Source organism: Balaenoptera ricei, chromosome 8, assembly GCF_028023285.1.
Source record: "Balaenoptera ricei isolate mBalRic1 chromosome 8, mBalRic1.hap2, whole genome shotgun sequence".
Classification (NCBI taxonomy): Eukaryota; Metazoa; Chordata; class Mammalia; order Artiodactyla; family Balaenopteridae; genus Balaenoptera; species Balaenoptera ricei.
Genome location: NC_082646.1, coordinates 32,949,827 through 32,970,025, shown reverse-complemented (window position 1 = coordinate 32,970,025; position 20,199 = coordinate 32,949,827). Strand labels below are relative to the sequence as shown.

Here is a 20,199-nt window from a genome sequence, read left to right as displayed (position 1 = left end):
GATGAAACCTACTGGTGGGTTCCACTCAGTCTTTTGGCTAGACCAAAGTCTTAGGTTGGAGAGGACACAGGAGTTGACGCTCCAGGAAATGACGCTTCCATTTATATCTCTTAACTAGGCTGCTGGCTGTGCTTCTGCCCCTTGTTGAATTCTATTTCACCAAGTGTGTTTAAAAACAACGAAAAAAAAAAAAAACTGAGAAAAACTTCATTTGAAAACTTAAACATCTAGGAACAGATAGATATGATTCAGCATAAAATTGGTAGTTTGAAAATTTTAGTTAAGAGTTTTATGCCTCCGCACTGCTGTCACCAAGAATGCTTTACCTACATACCCTTATTTTCACCTGCCATTGGGCCCTTTATTAGTTCCTGAAGACATAGCTAATGCTATGACCCTTACATGCTGATGTTTACTTTTGATGATAGATCTGATGAATTTTAGTAATATTTTGGCTATTAAAGATGTATCTTTTTACATACCTATTGTGACAGTTTTAGGCATAGTAAATATTGCGGTAAACATTTGTTTAATTTAACATTAACTATTGTTTAGTTACAGCTGTTGTAGGAACTTTATTATTTAAAAATACTCTGCACTTTATTTTAAGGTTCTTGTGGTACAGGCTCTCAGACCAGACAGATTGCAAAGTGCCATGACTCTATTTGCATGTAAAACTCTGGGTAAGTACACTTCTTTTCTAGAACTAGACCAGTCACCTAAATTATTTGTTTTTAATTTACATTTTATTCTATGCTGACCTTAGTTTAGAAAGATTATACATTTTTTTCCCCTTTATCCTACTTATCTTACAATCTCTACCTGGTTTTTTTGTTTGTTTGTTTTTTTGTTTGTTTTTATTTTGGCCACTCCACGGGGCATGTGGGATCTTAGTTCCCATACCAGGGATCAAACCCGCACCCCCTGCACTGGAAGCATGGAGTCTTAACCACTGGACCACCAGGGAAGTCCCTTGAAGTAACCTTTTACTAGCATTTTTTGAGAAAATAGAAGCAATAAGACAGAAAATTTTTATTTCCCACTAACAGTTCTACCAGCTACCTACACTGGTACTCATAACTCATTCTGCTTTCCCTTCTGTTACTCTGAATGAATGTCCTTGCTCCAATTAAAGGCCAGCCATTTGCTCTTTCCTTTTTCATTCCTGCCATTATCCCTTTTTCCTGCATCATCAATTTCACCTTCTTTACTGGATCCTTTCTGTTAGTATACAAACATATTTTAGTATCACCTGTCTTAAAAATGCTGCCCATGACCCTCTATCCCCTTTCTGTCATCCCATTTCTTTATTTTCTTCTACAACAAAACATCCTGAAAGTGTGTCCGTAGTCAAAGACCACAGTAATCCATTTCCTCAACTCTTATTCCGCCTTCAACTCATTGTATTTGTACTTCCTCCCTAAAGTTCCACAAGATTGCTCTTGTTAAGGTTAATGAGGTCTTCTTCCATATATCTATTTCCAATAGTGACTTCTGTGCTTTTGTCTTACTTGATGTCTCAACAAAGTTGTCCATTTGTTCCTTCTTTAAACACTTTCCGCTTTCTTCTCTTGATTATTATGTTTCCTCTTTCATTTCTCAATCCTTTTAGGATTTTCCTTTTCGCTTTCCTTTATTGGTTGCTTCTCTGTATGTTGGAGTATTCTTCCTTCCTTCTAAATGTTGGAGTATTCTTCCTTCCACTGCAGTCTTGCCCTGGGTTCCCTTCTTTCATTACTATACATTCTTTCATGACCTCATTCAGTTCCTGACTTTAAATATCATTTGTAAATTACTGACTCTTATATCTCTTATTTCTAACCCCAACCTCTCTGTGGAATTCTAGGATCATATATACAGATGCTCATTTGATGTTTTCTTATGAATGTCAGATGACCAATACAGAACTTTTGATTTGCCTGTACTAGGATCCACTCAGTTGCTCAAAACAAAAAACCCAGAAGTGATCCTTTCTCTCTTTTCGTTACTTCGTATACCCAATCTACCAGCTAGTCCTTTTGGCTCCAACTCTAAAACTTACTCTGAATTCATTTACTTGGTGTCATTACTACCAATCTAATGCAAACCACCATCATTTCTCACCTCATTTACTGCCATAGCTTTGGCTCTATCTTCATAATGTGGAGAATCTAATTACTTCTCATACTTCCACTACCATCTACCACTTTGTTCAAGCCGCCATCATATCAGGCTTTCTTTCTTTCCCACTTCCAGTTTATTCTCAGCATAGCAGCTAGAGTGTCTCTTGAAATATAAGTTAGATCATATCACTTCTCCATTCTAACTCTCTGATGGCACCTCATCTTTCTCAGAGTTCCTCTTACAGGGTCTTACAGGGTCTTACCTCTTCTGGTCCTCTTCTTCCCCTCAGATCTCATCTCCTATCACTGTCACCCTTGCTCAATCTTTTCCAACCACAGTAGCCTTTTTCCTGTTTTTCTAGTGCTGCAAGTTTGTTTCTGCAGTCTCAGGGCCTTTGCACTTGCTGTTCCTTTTTCAAGCAGATTTCTACCCCCAGTTATCACCCTTGCTTCTCTGCTCAACTGTCATCTTTTAAGTTAATACTTTCTCTGAGCACTCTCTATATAATAACATACTCTTTCCTCAGTTCTCCATATCCTCCTTTGCCTTGTTTATTTTAACTGTTATCACCATCTGACATATTGTTATTTACCTCTTTATTAATTTCCTTTTCCCCAACTAGAATATTAGCTGCATGAGGGCACAAGCTTTGTTTTGTTCATGGTTGTACCCCAGTGCCTTAAACAGCTTCTGGCGCATGGGCACTGTAAGTGTGTGTTAAAGAGACCGCTTTCCTCATTGGTCTCCCTGCCTCAGTTTGCACTTCCCCTTCAGTCCATTCTCTTCAGAAGGCTGTGTGAGCTTTTAAAAACTTAAATCAAATCATCTCTCTTTTTTGCTTAAAATCTCCAAAATCTTTTCAAAAAACACTTAGAATGAATTCCAGATTTATATATGATTGATGCTTGAACAGCATGGTTTTGAACTGTGCAGGTCCACTTTCATGCAGATTTTTTTCTAATAGTAAATACTACAGTACTACATGATCCGCAGGTGGTTGAATCTGAATATGTGGGACTACGGGTATGGAGGAACCGTGGATACAGAGGAACTACGGATACAGAGGGTCAACTCTAAGCTATGTTCAGATTTTTGCCTGTGGACGGTCAGTGTCCATAACCCCCCTGCATTGTCTACGGGTCAACTGTATAAGCTTACAAAGCCCCACACAGTCTGGCCCCAACCTTCTTCTCTAACCTCATCTTACTTCCTTCTTGCCTGCCACTGTGCCTTCATGGGGGAAACAGCCTTAGGGCTTTTGCACTGTTTGTTCTCTGTTTTTGTTTGTTTTTTCTTTGTTATTAATTGTTGGCTCCTCTGTATCATTCAGATGTTAATATTACATTTTCAAAGAGGCCTTTCCAGGCCATCTAATCAGTACCAACACATCTACCTGCTTTAATTCTTTACCCATTTCTTCACACTAACTGATATATTTCTTGCTCATTTATATATTTTTTTTGTCTGTTCCTATAACTCAAATGCAAGTTTAAGTAAAATGAGGCAATTTCAGAGAGGTTCTTAGGAGGCTATTCTTTTCTCACCCATGTAGTCTTTAAAAATATGCTCTTTGTGCCACATTGCACATGACCTTTCTTATTGAATTTGTAGTTTGACCCTCTACCTACTCTCTGGAATACTTCTGTATTGTATTATTTCATCTCTAGGTTAAATGGCATTTAAGGTTTAATGGCAGTAAGTGAAAACCTCATGATATGCACATATTCAAATGCTTTGAAAGTTTAATATACTTCTAAAATTATACTCTACCTATTTCTAAGCAAAAGCTATATATACTGGTATATGGCTGGATGACTTTGTATTTGGTCAAGTGGTTTTATTAATACAGTTTTTATATAAAATTGGAGGTTTTACTGTATGAATAAGTTTTAAAAGTTCATATTGCTGGAAAATGACAAGCACTTATCTTTTTAATCAAATTTTAGAGATTTGATTTCAAATGTAATTTCTCAAACATTATTCATATGGAAAGACTTTTATTAAGTTTTAGCAATCCTTTTTATAATCTATAAACTTTAAAATAGTAACTTATAAAGATGCATTTATGAAAGTAGTTTTGGTTTGAAGATTTAAGTTAGCAGAACACGCCTCAAAACTTTCAGGCGTGCTGCTTTAATATAATCCTACAAACCAAGCCTTGTGTACTAGCACAGTCTACTGCATTACTTTTTCAAAATAGCAGTTTTGAATCTACTGCTTTACTTTTTCAAAATAGCAGTTACCAGATGCAGATATTCTGGCTTCTGTAATTCTGATTTAATAACTATTCTGAGCACAATATTATGCTGTGTGTATTGAGGTATTCATGTTCACAGAAGATGGTGCAATAGCTACAAGAACCAGTAACTTCTCAAAGGTTCTTCATCAAAAAGTCTTTTTGAGCCTTGAAACTTTCCTAGTTTTACATTCCTCTACTTCTCTTATCCATGCTAACATCCCATCCCATGATCTTTGCTTCCATAGCTCAATCTGTCCTGTGAAGTCTGTGTCTAAGAGAAAGGGAAGGACGTAAGGAAATGTGTATTCATTTTCTATTGCTGCTGTAACAAATTACCACAAATTAGCAGCTTAGAACAATACCCATTTATCATCTCATAGTTCTGTAGGTCAGAAGTCTGGTAGGCCCTCCTGGTTTCTCTGATCCAAGTTGCCCAAGGCTAAATACAGGTGTTGGTCATTTGGACTCTTATTGGGAGGTTCTGGGAAGAATCCATTTCCAAACTCACTCAGCTGAATTTGCACCATGCAGTTGGAGAATCGAGGTTCTTTTTGTCACTTTGAGTTTTTAGAAGTCTGTCTCAGTTTTTAGAAGCGTTTGCATTCTTTGATTGTATTTGTGGCCCCCTTCATCCTTCTTTATAGCCAGTAATGGCAGATTGATTTCTTCTCATGCTTCACATCTCTGACCGCCCCCTCTGCCTCATCTTTCCTGTTCTCTCTTCAGGCTGCATCTCTTTGACTTTAAGCTGGAGAAGTTTTTCTGCTTTCCAAGGCTCAAGTGATTAAATTGTCACACTTGGATAATACGGGATAATCTTATTTTAAGATCCATGACCTTAGTTACATCTACAAAGTCCTTTCACAGAAGTACCTAGGTTAGTGTTTGATTGAACAGCCAAGGGGTAGGAATCTTGAAAGTGATCTTTTTAGAATTTTACTCTACCACAAAATGTTTGACATTTTTCGTTTGTTTCCAGGCTTGAGTATTATTGCATTTCTAAAGAGTATTTTCCCATTTAATTGGTTGATGTGTGTTAGGTTAGATAGTGGTTGTCGATTTTCCTTCTTTTTATTGATATTTGTGTTACATTTTAAGAGTTGTCTTTTCTCTCTGATAAAGGAAAAGTAATTTTCTTATCAGTCTCTTTGTTAGGGAGGATGAGATGAATGAGGAAGAATGAATCAATTATACTTGCTAACTATAATAGTTTGATAGTAATTTGCTGCTTTCTTTACTCAGGTACCTAAAAAGTACAGGAGCAATATTCTTTCCTTTTTAAACTGCAAATTATTTCTTTTTTATTATCTCAACATTTTGTCTGAGTAAAATAAAATACAGTAAAGGTTAGAGTTATTTCGTTGACTTATTTTTAGTTCTTTTTTTCTTTTGAGAGAATTGATGTATTTTAACCGTCAAGGTCAAAATATAAGATCTCAGTGATTTACAAGTCGTTTTACACTTTGATAATTCACAATGCAATGAACATTTTTGGCTCTTTAACTTTATTGAATAGTTTTGAATGATTGACACTGACAGTTCAAATGCTGGCATGAGTCAAAATTAGTTGGGTTAATAAAACCAATGATTATATATAGACTAAGTTCACTTAAAGTGCCATGTGGATTTTACTGGAGTTTTGTGGGTGGAATGGCTAACATGCAATTCCCAGTAACATGAGTGTCACCTGTGTTATCTTAAACAGTAAAATGTTTTTCATGAGTTTTTTCTCTAAATCCAAAATGTTCCAATACTTTGAAATATTGTATAAAATGGATTAATGAATATATATTTATCTTCTGTGGGATTTTAACATTAGAAATAGTAATTGAATTTATGCTTGGCTCTGTATACAAAATGGTGAGCAAAACAGATATAATTCCTGCCTCATGGAGTTTAAAATGTCTGTTAAATTAAGAAATGATATGATAATCATTTTAACTTTTAAAAGATAATTTCTGTATTGGCATGTATTTTCCAAATAAAACATATGTTTCAGTCAGTATACGCATGCCTTGTTTTATTGCACTTTGCAGTTACTGTAGTTTTTACAGATTGAAGGTTGTGGCAGTCCAGTGTCAAGCAAGTCTTTTGGCACCATTTTTCAAACAGCATTTGTTCGACTTGTGTCTCTGTGTTGCATTTTGGTAATTCTCACAATATTTCCAACTTCTACATTATTATTATATTTGTTATGGTGATCTGTGATCAGTGATCTTTGATGTTACTCTTGTAATTGTTTTTGAGGTGCCAAATAATGCCTACATGAAACATTGAACTTAAGTGATAAACATTATGTGTGTCTGACTGCTCTACCACCCAGCTGTTCCCCCCATCTCTCCCCCTCTCCTCAGGCCTCCCAATTCCCTGAGACACAACAAATTGAAATTAGGTCAGTTAATAACACTAAAATGGCCTCAAGGAAAAGGAGGAGTCATGTGTCTTTTTCATTAAGCTTAGTGAGGAAAGCATGTCCAAAGCTGAGATAGTCTGAAAGCTAGGCTTCTTGCTCCAAACTGTTAGCCAAGATATAAATGCAAAGGAAAAGTTCTTGAAGGAAATTAAAAGTGCTACTCCAGTGACACATGACTGATAAGAAAGTGAGACATTCTTATTGTTGATATGGAGAAAGTCTTGGAGGTCTGGATAGAAGATCAACCCAGCTACAACATTCCCTTAAGCTAAAACCTAAACCTAATCCAGAGAGACGCCCTAACTCTCTTCAATTCTACGAAGGCTGAGAGAGGTCAGAATGCTGCAGAAGAAAAGTTTGAAGCTAGCAGAGATTGGTTCATGAGCTTTAAGGAAAGAAGCTGTCTTCACAACATAAATGTGCAAAGTAAAGCAGCAAGTGCTGATGTAGAAGCTGCAGTAAGTTATCCAGAAGATCTAGCTAAGATAATAAGTGAAGGTAGCTACACTGAACAATAGATTTTCAATGTAGATGAAACAACCTTCTATTAGAAGAAGATGTCATCTAGGACTTTCATAGCTAGAGAGGAGAAGTCAATACCTGGCATCAAAGCTTCAAAGGACAGGGTAACTCTCTTGTTAGGGGCTAATGCAGCTGGTAACTTTAAGTTGAAGCCAATGCTCATTTACCGTTTTACAAATCCTCAGACCCTTAAGAATTATGCTAAAAATCTACTCTACCTGTGCTCTATAAATGGAACAACAAAGCTTGGATGACAGCATGTCTGTTTAGAACATGGTATACTAGATTAAGCTCACTGTTGACCCACTGCTCAGAAAAAAAAAATAAGTTTCCTTTTAAAATAATACTGCTCACTGATAATGCACCTGGTCACCCAAGAGCTCTGATGGGAATATACAATGAGATTCGTGTTGTTTTCATGCCTGTTAATACAACATCCATTCTGCAGCCCATGGATCGAGAAATAATTTTGCTATTCAAGTGTTGTTATTTAAGAAATGCATTTTCTTAGGCTATAGCTCCCATGGATAGCGATTCCTCTGATGGATTTTAGCAAAGTAAGTTGAAAACCTTCTGGAAAGGATTCCCCATTCTAGATGCCATTAAGAACATTCACGATTCATGGGAAGGGGTCAAAATATCACTATGAACAGGAGTTTGGAAGAAGTTGATTCCAACCCTCATGGATGACTTTGAGAGGTTCAGGACTTCAGTAGAGGAAGTCACTGAAGATGTGGTGGAAATAACAATAGAGCTAGAATCAGACGTGGAGCCTGAAGATGTGGCTGAATTGCTGCAATACCATGATTAAAACATTTATGGATAAAGAGTTATTTCTTACAGATGAGCAAAGAAAGTGACTTCTTGAGATGGATTCTACTCCTGGTGAAGATGCTGTGAAGATTGTTGAAATGACAACAAAGGATTTAGAATATTACATAAACTTAGTTGATTAAGCAGTGTCAGGATTTGACTCCAATTTTGAAAAAGTTCTACTGTGGATCAAATGCTGCCAAACAGCATTGCACGCTACAGAGAAATCGTTGGTGAAAGGAAGAGTCTATTGATGCATCAACCTTCAGTGTTGTCTTATTTTAAGAAATTGCCACAGGTACCCCAGCCTTCAGCAGCCACCACCCTGATCAGTCAGCAGCCATCAACAATAAGGCGAGACTCTCCACCGGCAAACAGATTACATCTTGCTGAAGGCTCAGATGATGGTTAGCATTTTTTAGCAATAAAGTATTTTTTAGTTAAGGTATATTGTTTGTTTAGACATATTGCTCTTGCATACTTAATAGACTACAGTATAGTGTAAACATAACTTTTATATGCACTGGGAAACCAAAAAATTCATATGACTTGCTTTATCACGATGCTCGCTTTATTGCGGTGGTCTGGAACTGAACCCGCAGTATCTCTGAGATATGCCTGTAGTTGTTAGAAAAGATAAGGAGAAATATATTATACCAGAATTACCTATCCTTCTCAGGAGCATTTGCAACAAACTGACAGTAGCTCATACTGCATATAATAAAAATGTTTGTGGTCATTTTATATGAAAATATCTTTATATACATTTTGACATATTCTTATCACATAGTACATCTAATTAGAGGTCTATGAGAAGATATAGAGGAGTAAAAAGATGAGAAACACCTGTTTTTCCATCATTACAAGATAATCATCATTAACATTTTTATGTACACCTTTCTATTCTTTTTAGGCACATAGATGCATATACAATATGGTATCATGTTGCCTAATCTACTTTTCTTTTCATGGGTATACTATTTTTATTTTATCCACATTTAAATTTCACCATCCAACACTGAGCTCAAGTATATGCTGGCCATATGTTCAGATTTTTGAAAGAAAGATAAATGGACAGACGGCTTTAATCGTTTAATATGTTAAACATTGCACAATATTCAACAATTAGAGAAAGTCTAGGGGATGGTATAACCATATACCTTTATATATTTAGGGCCACAAGTATAGGGACAAGCCCTACAATTTAAGGAAAATCCTGCTCAGGACTGAACAGAGAGGTCCTTGGTTGCTGACGGACTCTCCCCTTGACTTCAGACTTGAGACAAACCAAGGCGTCTGTCAATATACAAAAACTACTGAATTCAAGAGAAGCAGGAGCAATAGGATAGGTATTAAGGAATTGGTTCTTGCCAGTTAGGATTGTGGTGGCCAGTCTGAAGCGAGCAGAGTTGGCTGGAGGCTGGAAATGTTGCAGCTCTAGTCCAGAACAGCAGTCTAGAGACAGAACGGTTAGTGCTTTCTTCAAAAATTCCCAGTTTTCCAAACAAGTTCCTAGGATGCTTTCCTCAAACAGTACTAATTTACTTTTAAGTGCATGATCTTTTACTTCACCATTTTTGTAACTTCAGTTCCTTTATATCACTATCAGAAATTACTCATTCAGACTACTGTTTTTAAAAACTTGTGTTTCCCCCAGTTTTTAACTAATATTAAAAGCTACAATGAAAATTCTTGTACATACTTCTGCATTCATATTCTGAATTATTTCTTGAATTAATTATAATTTAAATTACTGAGTCAAGGGCAATGTGCATTTTTAAGACTTTTGATGCATTTTATCATATCACAGTACATTTAATTGGCCTAGAATGCTTATGAGAATTTATGAATAAATAAATGAACATATGAAAATAAAAATATTTATTACATTGCCACGAGTATATAAGAATTCTTTTCTATTACAAAGCATGAGTGTTACCAGTTTAAGTTTAATTAAAAACAAAATTCATAAGATATGCCTCTAGAAGCAATTCATCAATTTTACATGGCTGTTGGGGTAAATTTCACCTAGTATTAGGAATATTTCTGTCTTTGAAAATCCTTGCTTAGCATTGTTTATTGCTGCTGTGAAGAATACGGGGGAAGAGTTCAGGTGTGAAATTTGTCTTTTCAGGATGGTCATCTAGAAATGCCTGTTTTAGCCCATCTTGATGGCATTGAATTCATATTTTAAAGTGTTTGTTACAGAAGTCCTTAAGAATGTCTTTTCCTGCTGTTTTAGGATTTCTGAGGTACAATATTATCTATTCATTTCTACACTTGAGGATATAAGGAAGCCCTTTCCTCTGTACTCATTCTGTTACATTCTAATCCTCTATTTTTAAACCCTTGTGTCATACTCTTCTTTTTAACTCAGTTCAGACAAGTGTATTTTTGATTTTTAATTGAAGCGGGTTTTCTTTAGCTTGGCTTTTACCAAATACGTTAATAATGGAAACATTAAAATTTTAGCAGAAGAGTTTTAAATATAATAGTGAAGTTATAATTTCTTGTCTGTGTAGGACTTTACAGTTTGTGAAGAGCTTCAGAATAGAAAAAAACACAGATGAATTACCTTGAATACAGTTAGAAGTTAGTGGCTGGGTGGTCTTTGGGAAGACATTCAATTTTCTTGAGTATGCTTAGCATAGAGTACGTGATGAATAAATAGAATCTATTTTTATTTTGTATCCTATTTTGCCTCCAAATGACCTATGGATTGTTTTATCCCTGTTTTACAATTGAGGAAACCAAGGCACAGTGCATTTTAGTGATTTGCATAGGGTCATTTAGCTAACAAACATAAACTGAGAGCTATATTTCTGTCTCCAAAATAAGCATTTTTTCATTCTATACCACTTTTTTTTTCTCTTAATGCAAGGACATAAGAAATAACTCTTTATCCTATATCATGACAGTGATATTATTTTCCACATCATGTGGAAATCTGATTCCGCATATGCATGGCAGAGAGTAGGCTCTCAGTTATCATATAAATGAATGAAAACCTGTATGGTAAGATGGTTGGCTTCAGTCTTCTTTTGTAGGGAGAGAATTGTATATTAAGACCACAGTGCTGATTGTGTCTGTTGAATGTGGTAATCAAGGTACCTACCTCTTAACTTTGTTGTTAGGATTAGATGATGTCATAGATGTAAAGCATTTAGAAAAATGCCTGGCACCTTGAGCATTCAATAAATGTTAGTTCTTACTAGTATGTGAACGATTTTAGAGTGAGAAACCTTTAATATGTATAGGATTATAGTTCACTTAGTTATTATCTGTTATATATCATGTGATTAGTTTTAATAGACTTTTTCTGGTTCATGTTGCTTTTTATTTGTAATTTCTTTAATATATGTTTTAGGGCTGAAAGAGTTGTCCCCACCTCCTCTAAATCTCAAACGTTTATACAAAGAGACACTAGAAATTGAACCCATATTGATAATCATTTCCCCGGGTGCTGATCCTTCTCAGGAACTCCAAGAACTTGCTAATGCTGAGAGAAGTGGAGAGTGTTATCATCAGGTCAGTACATATTACCCTGCCGTTTTTGCTACAGCTATTGATCTTCCTGCCATACTTGATTCTATTAGTGGAACAGACATTTTTTGTTGCGGTGTGCCAACTAATGTCCCTGGAAAGTGTCCGCATCCTGATCCCCAGAAGGAACTTTGCAAATGTAATTAAGTTAAGCATTTTGCGATGGAGAGGTTATCCTGGATTATTCATTTGGGGCCAATATAGTCATAAAGGTCCTTTTAAGAAGGAGGCAGAAGAGGCAGAGTGAAGGAGGGAGATGTGATGAAGCAGAGGTCAAAGAGGTGAGAAGTTGCTGTGCTGCTGGCTTTGAAGATGATAGAAGGGGCCACAGGCAAAGAAATGTAGGTGGATTCTAGAAGTTCGAAAAGGCAACAGAAGGATTCTCTCCTAAAGCCTCCAGAAAGAACAGCCCTGCAGTACTACCTTTATTTTCGAACCCTGACACCTTGATTTAAAAATAGATCAATAGAAGAGTGGTACTTCTAACCTCCAGAAGTCTGATAAGATAATATATTTGTCTAATATAATACCATTTTGTCCTGAGCTAAATTTCTTAGTTTTAGTTTGTTCAGATTAGCACCTCTTTTTCAATTCAGTAGGCATGTAAGTTTGAAAATGAATTAATTTACCCTCAATTTTTGACATGTGAAAAAAATCTTTTTCATTGGGAAAATAATTAATAATGATTAAAAAAGCAGAATACTTTCACAGCAACCAAAAATTGACAAGTGAGAATGTTATGAGGAATATAAGTAGAAGATAGCAAAATAGCAGAGAGTTAGGCTTAGTTGTACAGGTTTTGCACTAACTCTAGGGAGTTTCATTCAATCCTGGTTATAGTGTATTAATATATTAGGACAATATTCAATTGTCAGTGAGATGTCTTGAGGAAGGGGAGCCCTCTTCTACAGGCTGTATCTGTTAGCAGTGATATTGGCAGAAAGATAAAACTATTTGCACTCACTGTAAGTTTGACTGTATGAATTTCTAGACTTTTGTGTACTTGCAAAATTTTTTAATATTGTAAAACCTTTAAATACAGATGTATTTAATCATAAATCTCCTGTTATTTTAAAGTTTTTGTTGCTATGCTGAATGTATGTCCTAAGGATAATAATATATTCTTAATGCAAAAAATTAATTTTCATTTCAAGAAACTGTGGTTTTGTTTTGTTTTTTGTTTTTTGACGTAGGGGCTAACCATCTTCTTGACATTTCCTGTTGTGCTTTTTAAAAATGTATTTTTTTCCTTAGAGTATATGTTTTCTTCTAAGGTTTCATGAACCTTTAAGCTGTTTTCATACAATTTATGCCTTATAGAAAAATTTGAGTTCCTATTTTTAGCTACCATTTCAGTTCAGCAAACTACTTATTCTTTTTTTTCCCCTCTGATTCTGTTGTACATGCCTTCAACTGTTTCAAGGTTTTTTTTTTGCATTTTAATAATGGCAAACTAATACGTGCATCTAAACAGTTCAACCAGTATTTGCTTTATCCCTCCTATTTGCTTAGTTCTGGGTTAGATCTTGAAAATTAAAAAGAAATCAATATATGAGTATTTATTACCTGTTTTGTTACATGCTTTTGTATGCAATGAATTAGATGCATGGTTCCCACTCTCAAAAACTTTATAGTCTAATTGAAAAGCAAAATCAATACTTGTAAAAGTCAACTAAAAAACAATGAAACGCTATCTTGTATTCATTATGAAAAGAGAGATCACTGTGGTTTGAAGTAGTCTATAACAGTATTCTTCAAAGTGTTTTGACCATATACCCAATAAAATATGAGGACTCTCAGTAAATGTGTATCTCTCATATATACAAAGACAGATACAACTGTACTGATACATAAGTATTATATATATTATCCTTAAAAAGACATATGGAGGAGTTTAAACTTGGTATAGTAAGTGGCATGCAACCAGTTTAGATCCTTGACTAAAACTTTTTTATAGAATCCTAGACTTAAGTAGTCTTAAGTAGACTTAACTAGTCTATTCATTCAAATAATACAGAAATCTTATATACTGAATCTATTTTCTAGGGTGTTTCGGCTTCTGCTTGAATGTTTTCTGTTTTATAAAGTGGTCTAGCCTATTACATGAGTGTCCTAAGTGCAGATAGACTATAGGGATTGGAAATACAGGAATGGAATTCCAGTGAGATCAGGATTCTCCTTCCCTCTTCCTCTCCCATCTCTTCTTTTTCTCCCCTCCCCCTTTCTTCTTTTCTCTCTCTCTCCTTCCTGCCTCCTCTCCCTGAAAAAGAATAGAAGAGCAGAGGGCTAAATGTAGAGTCTTGAGACCCAGCATATTAGGGTCTTCTAGAGGATGAAGGGCTAGGGAATTACGCAGTTCAGTAGACCAAGTAGCTTGGGAGCCAAATTTGTGCAATGTTGGAGCAATTTTTTTAAAAGAGAAGCAAATTTTAAGGAAGCGGTATTGCTAATGTTTAATCCCTCAAAGAATTCAACAAGACAGTAGTCATAAAAAATTATGTTTTTAAAGGTCCATGTTGGAGAGGGTAAGAATTGCAGGAACTAGTGGGATGAGGAACAAAAAACTATTCAGTAATTCTTTATACTGTTCTATAACTTGCAGACCTGTAATGTTAATACCTTTACTAAATGGAATAATATTAAAAATCTGCCACTGATGTAAGGACAAAAACAAGGCAATTGTTGGAAACAGCAAGAGTCTGATATTTCTTATTAAAAGTTTAAAACCCTGATTACAGTACTTGAGTTAGTTCAGTATGTATGGCAGGATAATTTGAAAGTCTTATGTTACAACATGTTATCAGATCTGGTTTTTTTTTAGTTTTGTTATTTGTTTTTGTTTTTGCAGGTTGCCATGGGTCAAGGTCAAGCTGATTTAGCAGTTCAAATGCTAAAAGAATGTGCCCAAAATGGAGACTGGCTCTGTTTGAAGAACTTACATCTTGTGGTATCTTGGCTGCCAGTTCTGGAAAAGGTAGATTCAGATCAGTGTGGTGCAAATAATATCTAATATACTCAATTCAGTAATCTCCAAGGAACATCAGTATTAAAATATGTCATGCACAATTTATGATGTCTTTAAAAAAATTAGTATTTGTTGGGGAATCATTTAAAATCTGTTACATATTTTCTTCTTAAATATATGTACATTTGTACAAACCAAAATGGATCTTTTAATAAGAAATCTATAAAAATCTCTTTTTTAAAGGCATTTAGGGGAAGTCAAAAAATTAATCAGGAGTGAAGGGGAGGCTTAGAGAATTTTTTCGGATGAAAAATAGGGAAATGTTTTAAAGAATTGTAGAAGACCTATTTATAACATTAAATTTTCTTTATGCTTTTGTTCTGTTGTATCTGTATGAGGAGAAAAGATGTAGAGGAATAAGAGAGAACTACAGAACACTTCCTAGGTGCTAAGGAGGCTGTGTGTAAATGGAAGCAATCATTTTATTTAACAGAAATGGGCCCAGGACGAAAAAACTTTAAGACAGAACAAATTGATGTGTAGGTTTAAATGCAAACCTGGTATTAAGTCTAGTGCTTATTTAAGAAGAAAGATGAATATGATTTTGGGTAGTCATAGATGACACTGAAGACAAGATGTGATTTAGCTAAGTGTATGTAGAGGGAAAAAAAATTGTGGTTAATTCTAGCAGCACAAGTAGAGACATAGTGCCTGCCTAGTACAAAGAATGAAGATGTCCTTGAATGTCCTGGAAGGGTCAGGCAGAGCGATGTGGGGCAATAGAGTTAGATGGCTAGGAAGGGGCAAGGTTATGGAATACCCTCAAAATCGTGCAGAAGTGCTTGGAATTTTTGTCCTAGGACACAGAGTCAAAGGAGGTCCTTAGCAAGGGAGTTAATAATTAATTAATTAAATTAATCTGACAGAAGTTATTCAGAATAGAACCAAACAGAATAGAGTGGGAGGCCATAGCCTAGTTGTAGTATGTTGAAAATTTGTGTAATGTGTTGAAAATAAATTGGCAACTATAGCACTTTACATAAAACATGTAAGTAGTTAAATAATCTTTGATGAATGAGTTAATGACTAAGTGAATGAAGTGATAGACCATGATGACTTACTACTTATCAGAAGAAGATGTAGATTTTGGAACTGAGATATATATGAATATTCAAGTAATTCCATTATTACTACAGTTTTCTGTAAAAATCACAAATGTATAAAATATAAAATTTATGTCAGATGAATTACATATGTTTCGAAACATAAGGAAGACTTGTGAATACTTGAATCCTGCTTTCTGTTCCAAACAATAGATTGATAGCTATTAATCTATGTAAAATATAATTACAGTTATTATTTTGGAATCAAATCTTAATTAGGACTTTTTGAAGCATACATAGGGTAGATTATATTATAAAAGTTTTAAAAAATTTAAAAATGTTTTGCTTTTCTTTTGGGAAGTTTGGATAAATTGTTTGGATATAAATTTATGTTTATTTTAAATTCAACTGTATCACAAATGTATTGTTTTTTAAATCTTTTTTTAAAATATGCTAACCCAAAGCAAAATTTTATTCCAATTTTACATTTAAAAATTATTATTAGGTATAGAAACATTTTATAATTTACAATTTTAAGGAAGCACAATGTTTTTATGGCAGTTCTCTTGCCATTTTTTGTCATCTTTACATTTCACATGATAATAATGAATTTTAGTATTAGACATATATTTATTAAGATAATTTTTAGACTTCACTCTCTTTTAGAACTATCAGCATTTCTCGTCATTCATTCATTCATTTAGTCATTCATTTTACAAGTGCTTGCTGAGTACAGAAAAAAGCCAGGAATAGTCCTAGGTGCTGGTTATGTACAAAATTTGTACCTGCTCTCGAGGAGCTTGGTTTAGAAGAGACAGACCACATTAATAACTATACAGTCATACGATGAATACTGCAGAAGGGAATTTACAAAATACCATCAGTGATTAATCTACTTGGGATTGTGGTGGTGAAGAGTCGGAGAAGATATTCTCCCAGAACATGATATTTAAATTATATTTTGACAGATGAGTAAGAATTTGTCAGGTTACAAGAGAATAACAGGCAGAAAGAATATGATGAATAAAGAGACAAGAGATAAAAATTTGAATAAGTGACTAAAGCGTACAGCACACGCATGTGAATTTGAATGGTGAATTTTGGATATTATAGGCTATAGGACACACTAAAAATTGTATTGTAAAGGAATTGATATTATAATATAACTCTATGGAAGTGTGAATTGAAGAAGTGAGAACCTGAAGGCCTGAAGATGGCTCATAGTTTAGGCATCACGACTATACCTAACACTTATTTTGTGTTTACTGTGTGTTGGGCACTGTGTTTTATACAATCCTATGAGGGTAGGTATGGTTATTATCCTTGATTAGAGAGTTTAAGTCAAAGAATCCAAGGTCACACAGCAAATAAGTGGCAGAATTTGGATTTCAACCCAGTTGGCCCAGTTCTAGATCCAAGTTCTTACCTATTTCACTAAGCTAGGAATAGAGAAAATGAAAATTTAGAGGAAATATAATCAGAACATTAAGAAATATATCAGAATACCATGGAAAGATTTTAGTAAGATAAGTACTTAATAATATATTTATAAAATGGAAATTTGTGTGTGTGTTTAAGTAGATTTTTATTCTTGTTGTTTTTATAAACAAGGAATTGAATACTCTTCAGCCTAAAGATACCTTTCGTCTTTGGCTCACTGCAGAAGTTCATCCCAACTTTACTCCAATTTTATTACAGTCAAGTTTGAAGATAACATATGAGGTAAGAAAATTTAAAACTTGAAACATGGGCTTCCCGGGTGGCACAGTGGTTAAGAATCTGCCTGCCAATGCAGGGGACGTGGGTTCGAGCCCCAGTCTGGGAAGATCCCACATGCCGTGGAGCAACAAGGCCCATGCACCACAACTACTGAGCCTGTGCTCTAGAGCCCGCGAGCCACAACCAGAGTTCGCATGCCACAACTACTGAAGTCCACGTGCCTAGAGCTCCGCAACAAGAGAAGCCACTGCAATGAGAAACCTGCACACCGCAACAAAGAGTAGCCCCCACTCGCCGCAACTAGAGAAAGCCCACACACAGCAACAAAGACCCAACACAGCCATAAATAAATAAATAAATAAATAAATAAATAAATAAATAAAATTTATAAAAAAAATAAAAACTTGAATCACTAATTGTGTAAGTGCAGTAATTTAGCATGCCTTCTAAAGCTCTGTAGACAACTGTCTACTATACAAAGCACTCAAAAACTTTTGTATATTTAGATGAAGTATATACATAAATAATATGATATATATAAAAATACATTTACAGTTTTCTTTTAAATATTATTTAATATCATTAACTTTTTTGTTTTTTTTATTGTAGTAAAAGACATAATATAAAATTTACTATCTTAACCATTTATAAGTGTACAGTACAGTAGTGTTAATCATATATACCTTGTCGTGCAACAGATCTCTAAAATTTTTTCATCTCACAAAACTGAGACTGTATCCACTGAAGAGCAACTCCCTATTTCCCTTTCCCTCCACCCTTTGCAACCACCATTGTACTTTCTGTTTCTGTGAGTTGACTACTTTAGATCCCTCATATAAGTGGAATCATGCAGTATTTGTCTTTTGGTGACTGGCTTATTTTACTTGGCATAATGTCCTCAAGGTTCATCCATGTTGTAGCATATGACAGCATTTCCTTCTTTCTTAAGGCTGAATAATATCCCATTGTATTTGTGTACTACATTTTCTTCATCCATTCATCAGCCCATGGACATTTAGATTTTCTACCTCTCGGCTATTATGAATAATGTTGCAGTGAACATGGGTGGGCAAATATCTCTTCAAGATCGTATTTTCAGTTTTTTTAGATATATACCCAGAGTGGGATTGCTGGATCATATGGTAATTCTATTTTTAATTTTTTGAGGAACCTCCATACTGTTCTATTGTGGTATATACCATTTAACATTCCCACCAATAGCACACAATTTCTCTGATTCTTACCAACACTTGTTATTGTCTCCTTTATTTTTTTTAATAGTGGCTGTCCTAACAGTGTGAGGTGATATCTCACTGTGGTTTTCATTTGTATTTCTCTATATTTAGTGATGTTGAACATCTTTGTATATGCTTGTTGGCTATTTGTATGTCTTCTCTGGAGAAATGTCTATTGAAGTCTTTTGCCCATTTTTAATTGGATTTTTTTGTTGTTGAATTGTACAAATTTCTTATGTATTCTTCATATTGACCCCTTATCAGATATACAGCATATCTTATTAGTGTTTATAACTACCTGTTATTTTAGATCAGTACTTTCGTTTTCCATCTGAAGGCATTAAGTCTCATGTAAGGAAGAAAAAGGCTAAGGTTAATCCAAGGAATGCAAAAATGATTTAATATTTGGAAATATATTAATTGAATGAATGTCAATTATAATGTCTAGTAAGAGAGAACTTCTCCAGCCACTTTCTCAGTATACTCTTCTACTAAACTATATTGCAGAACTGGATTGTACAAGCCCTGAAGGCAAGGGCTATGTTTTTTCTTGCTTTTTTTTTTTTTTTTTTTTTTTACTTATTATATAATATGTGGCATGTAGGAAAAATACAGTAATATTTCAATAAATGAAGAGTTAATATATCAGGGGAACTGTTCCTTGAAAATTTTAACTTAACGTGCAGCCTCTTCCAGTATCCTTTTTTAGGAAGTAATTTGATTATATTTTTATGGAAATTTTCAGTTTCATTTAAGTTATTGGTGAATTTTTTTCTATTTCTTAAATCAATGTAAATGATTTTAACTATTCCAGGAAATAGTGCAGTTCATTATGTTCAAAATTATTACTATATATATGTACACATATGTACACACACGTATTATTGTATTTAAAAATCGTGAAATCTTCATTTTATTGTTTGTTTCTTCTCTTTTTGATGAGTTGCTGGAGTTTTTAAAAATTTATTACATTGAATCTGTAGATTGCTTTGGATAGTATAGTCATTTTCACAGTATTGATTTCTCCAATCCAAGAATATGGTATATCTCTCCATCTGTTTGTGTCATCTTTAATTTCTTTCATCAGTATCTTATAGTTTTCTGAGTACAGGTCTTTTGCCTCCTTAGGTAGGTTTATTTCTAGGTATTCTTTTGGATGTGATGGTAAACGGGATGTTTCCTTAATTTCTCTTTCTGATCTTTCATTGTTAGTGTATAGGAATGCAAGAGATTTCTGGGTATTAATTTTGTATCATGCAACTTTACCAAATTCATTGATGAGCTCTAGTAGTTTCTGGTAGCAACTTTAGTGTTTTCTATGTATACTGTAGTATCATGTCATCTGCAAACAGTGACAGTTTTACTTCTTTTTCAATTTGGAATCCTTTTATTCCTTGTTCTTCTCTGTTTGCCATGGCTAGGACTTCCAAAACTATGTTGAATAATAGTGGTGAGAGTGGACATCCTTGTCTTGTTCCTGATCTTAGAGGAAATGCTTTCAGTTTTTCACCATTGAGAACGATGTTTGCTGTGGGTTTGTCATA

The 20,199-nt window shown here is 34.5% G+C and overlaps 1 protein-coding gene across 1 annotated transcript in view; it reads left to right on the top strand.

The window, feature by feature from the left end:
- The window catches only part of DYNC2H1 (dynein cytoplasmic 2 heavy chain 1), a 357,806-nt gene that overhangs the window by 194,935 nt on the left and 142,672 nt on the right, over nucleotides 1-20,199 (top strand). Inside the window, exons 75-78 of the mRNA XM_059930504.1 lie at nucleotides 611-683; nucleotides 11,458-11,618; nucleotides 14,482-14,607; nucleotides 17,313-17,423. Coding sequence (XP_059786487.1) covers nucleotides 611-683; nucleotides 11,458-11,618; nucleotides 14,482-14,607; nucleotides 17,313-17,423 — 471 coding nt within the window. The remainder of the gene's footprint in view (nucleotides 1-610; nucleotides 684-11,457; nucleotides 11,619-14,481; nucleotides 14,608-17,312; nucleotides 17,424-20,199) is intronic.